At 37.1% G+C, this 2,954-nt stretch overlaps 1 protein-coding gene across 1 annotated transcript in view; it reads right to left on the bottom strand.

Moving 5' to 3' along the window:
• Window positions 1-2,954, bottom strand: part of Hecw1 (HECT, C2 and WW domain containing E3 ubiquitin protein ligase 1) — a 163,979-nt gene that overhangs the window by 11,172 nt on the left and 149,853 nt on the right. The window contains exons 22-23 of the mRNA XM_013033006.1: window positions 2,464-2,562; window positions 1,508-1,637 (exon numbers count right to left, since the gene is read on the bottom strand). Coding sequence (XP_012888460.1) covers window positions 1,508-1,637; window positions 2,464-2,562 — 229 coding nt within the window. The remainder of the gene's footprint in view (window positions 1-1,507; window positions 1,638-2,463; window positions 2,563-2,954) is intronic.

Below are 2,954 nucleotides of genomic sequence, written 5' to 3'. Positions count from 1 at the left end.
ATATATTGTTTAAAGTCAAGAATGAATGAGACAATGCTTGGTAAGAAATGTACGCATTATCCTGCCCATGCAATTGTAACCCCTCTGTACAGTATGTTCACAAATAAAATAAAATTAAAAAAAAAAGAATGAATGAGATTGGGTGTTTCCTCCTATTTTTTTCTGGAGGTTATTTTTACAACTTTGCTAATTTTTCACTGGGCTATTGATTCACCATTTCTAATTAACTCATGGGATCTCTTCCAATATTGAAGGGACTAGCCTTTGTTTGTGTTATGTCTTCTGCTGCACTGACTATCATAACATGATAGTTTTTTGTATGAGGCATTTTGCCATGCAGAATTTAAAATACTTTTATTGAACTATGCCAATCTTTTTTGACTTTGAGAGTTTGTGAAATATTTATGGTAGCATTCCTTGTTCCAATGTTAAAATTAAATATCTACTTTGTTTTATGTTTTCCCATTTGTTCAGGTTTCTGATTTAGTTGGAATGTACATCAGTGTGGCAAGATATATTAAGGATCTAACTTATCCATTTTAAGATGACTACCCAGGCATCTTAATATAATCTGCAAATAACTATGTATATTTTACCCATTTACCTTGTCCGGTGGGGATTATATGAAGGATGTAATAAAAATGCCTATTTCCAGAGGCTTACTATACTTTAACTATTCATTGAGCACATATACAACTATTCATTGAGCACATATACATAGGTAGGACAGATCAATAAGTAACATATTCTTAAACATATTCTTTCTCAGTTATGCATGAGGATATTCTTCAGAGGTGTGCTCCTACAAAAAGAAATACAACAGAATTCTGACTGTTTTACTATCCATTCGCAGTTCATAACTGAGATTGGGTACTAGAGTGGGGTCTGGTGATGGGGTGGTAGCGAGGAGGCCACACCCACAGACCCAGCCTGCCCAGGTACTTATAGAATCTTCTGACTTAAGTCTCATCACAACCTACTACCAGTGATCATGCATTCTGGGTTTGAGCATCATGTAAATAATGTTCTCAGCACCTCGGTTATTAAATCTGCTCAGGCTAGAGATATTTCTGATAAATATGGATCTATTGGAGCAGAAGATTTAATTTCATATAAATAAATGCCAGCAGAAATCAGGGGGATGCGGTATCTTTTGCCAAAGTATTGCGACCTGTGCATTGTGGCGGGCATGGTATCTGGATGTGATGAAAAGAATTATTTTAATAGATGTGCAAATCTAAGAAACACCTTACACATTATGTTTTGTTAAAATTTTTCTGCTCCATTTCTGCTGTTGATTTTTCAAAAGAGTGTACAAAGTAGGACAACATCATACTAAGAAAAAAAAAAGAAGGAAGAGGACATGGGGAAATTTATTAAAGGAAGTATCTCCTAAAATCACAGTTTGAATGAATGAGATTCCTTTCATGGTTAACATGTGTTAATGTTCTATGTGTTTTTCACAATAAAGGACATAATCTGTTTGCCAGTCTCACATCACACAAACCTGTCCAAACACCTCTTCGTTAACAGTGAATGTGAGGTCCAGGATGTCTGTGATATTGTTGTCCTTCATCCACTGCAAGCTCTGGTGAAACTCTTCATCCAGATATTCCAGGTCACTCAAATCACAGGGCCTGGGAGAATTCAGGGCAAGGCAGACACAGAGCTGAAAAAATTGCTGCCACACTTCATTCCAAAGTGCAGTGATGCCATTGCTGGCTAAACCGGCAATTTCCATACTTTTAAATTCAAATTCCATACTTTTAAATTCACTGATGAGTCAGTACAGTCAATATATTTGGTTCCTTCAGTAATTTTCCTTTGCAAAGGAACTGTTGACTCATAGCTTTCTATTATAAAACAACTAAGTTATAAACAAGCCAGTTTGACTTTAATAAAATGCTTATAATATTATAATCATCAGTAACATATTTACTTATTATAATTTTATATAAGCAGATTTATATACACTGTATGGTATTTGCCAGCAGTCTTCTCTTATCCTGATAAGAATCTCCAAATGCTTTGTGTGTGTGTGTGTGTGTGTGTGTGTGTGTGTGTGTGTGTGCTGGTCCTGGGGCTTGAACTCAGGGCCTGGGTGCTATCCCTGAGCTTTTTTTGCTCAAGGCTGGCATACTACCACTTGAGCCTTATTTCTAATGCTCGCTTTTTGGTGGTTAGTTGCTCATGGACTTCCTTACCCTGGCTAGCTTTGAACTGCAATCCTGAGATCTCAGTTTCCCAAGTAGACAGGATTACAGGTGTGAGCTACTGGCACCTGTTCAAATGCCTTTTTATGACACTTAAAGAGACCTGTAATATGTAAGCACTTAGAACAGGAAACTGCCAGAAACCACAAAAGAATGGTTGTTGCAAAACAGGGACAAAAGGTGCCAGAAAGGATAGTGGTGCCATACTGCAGGCAGAGCTGGGAAAATCCATGCTTTATGGAGCACTTACAGCCTCAGGAGTGCCTTATAGAAGGGCCTCGTGAAGAAAGCATCCAGAAGGTACTGATGGATCAAAGCCAGGCCAAGGATACGACCACTAAACCGGAACCTGGAACACAGACAAGGCAGAGAAGTTTTGCTGTCAGTGAAAGTGAGTGTGGTCAAATCTTTTAACTTGATGTGTATCTCAGTTTTATTATTGTCATGCTGGAGACCAAACTCAGGGTCTCCTATACTATTAAGCACGTGTTCTACCAATGGGCTATTTCCCTTGGTCCAATTTAATGTGTTTCTGTGTAGTCATCATCTTTTAATTTTATTTATTTATTTTTTAATATCTTTAAGTAGTTGTACAAAGGAATTACCATTAAACAATGCAGTTTATGAAAAAAGGCGTCTTGATCAATGTCATCCCTTTTTACATTCTCAATCATCTCTCCCCTACTTAACCCTTCCCTCAATCTTCTTAGTTTTATAGGACATACATTGAATTCTTTTTTT

Source organism: Dipodomys ordii, unplaced genomic scaffold (genome assembly GCF_000151885.1).
Source record: "Dipodomys ordii isolate 6190 unplaced genomic scaffold, Dord_2.0 Scaffold161, whole genome shotgun sequence".
NCBI lineage: Eukaryota > Metazoa > Chordata > Mammalia > Rodentia > Heteromyidae > Dipodomys > Dipodomys ordii.
Note: the sequence above shows the minus strand (reverse complement) of the source record. Positions and strands in the feature narration are given on the sequence as shown.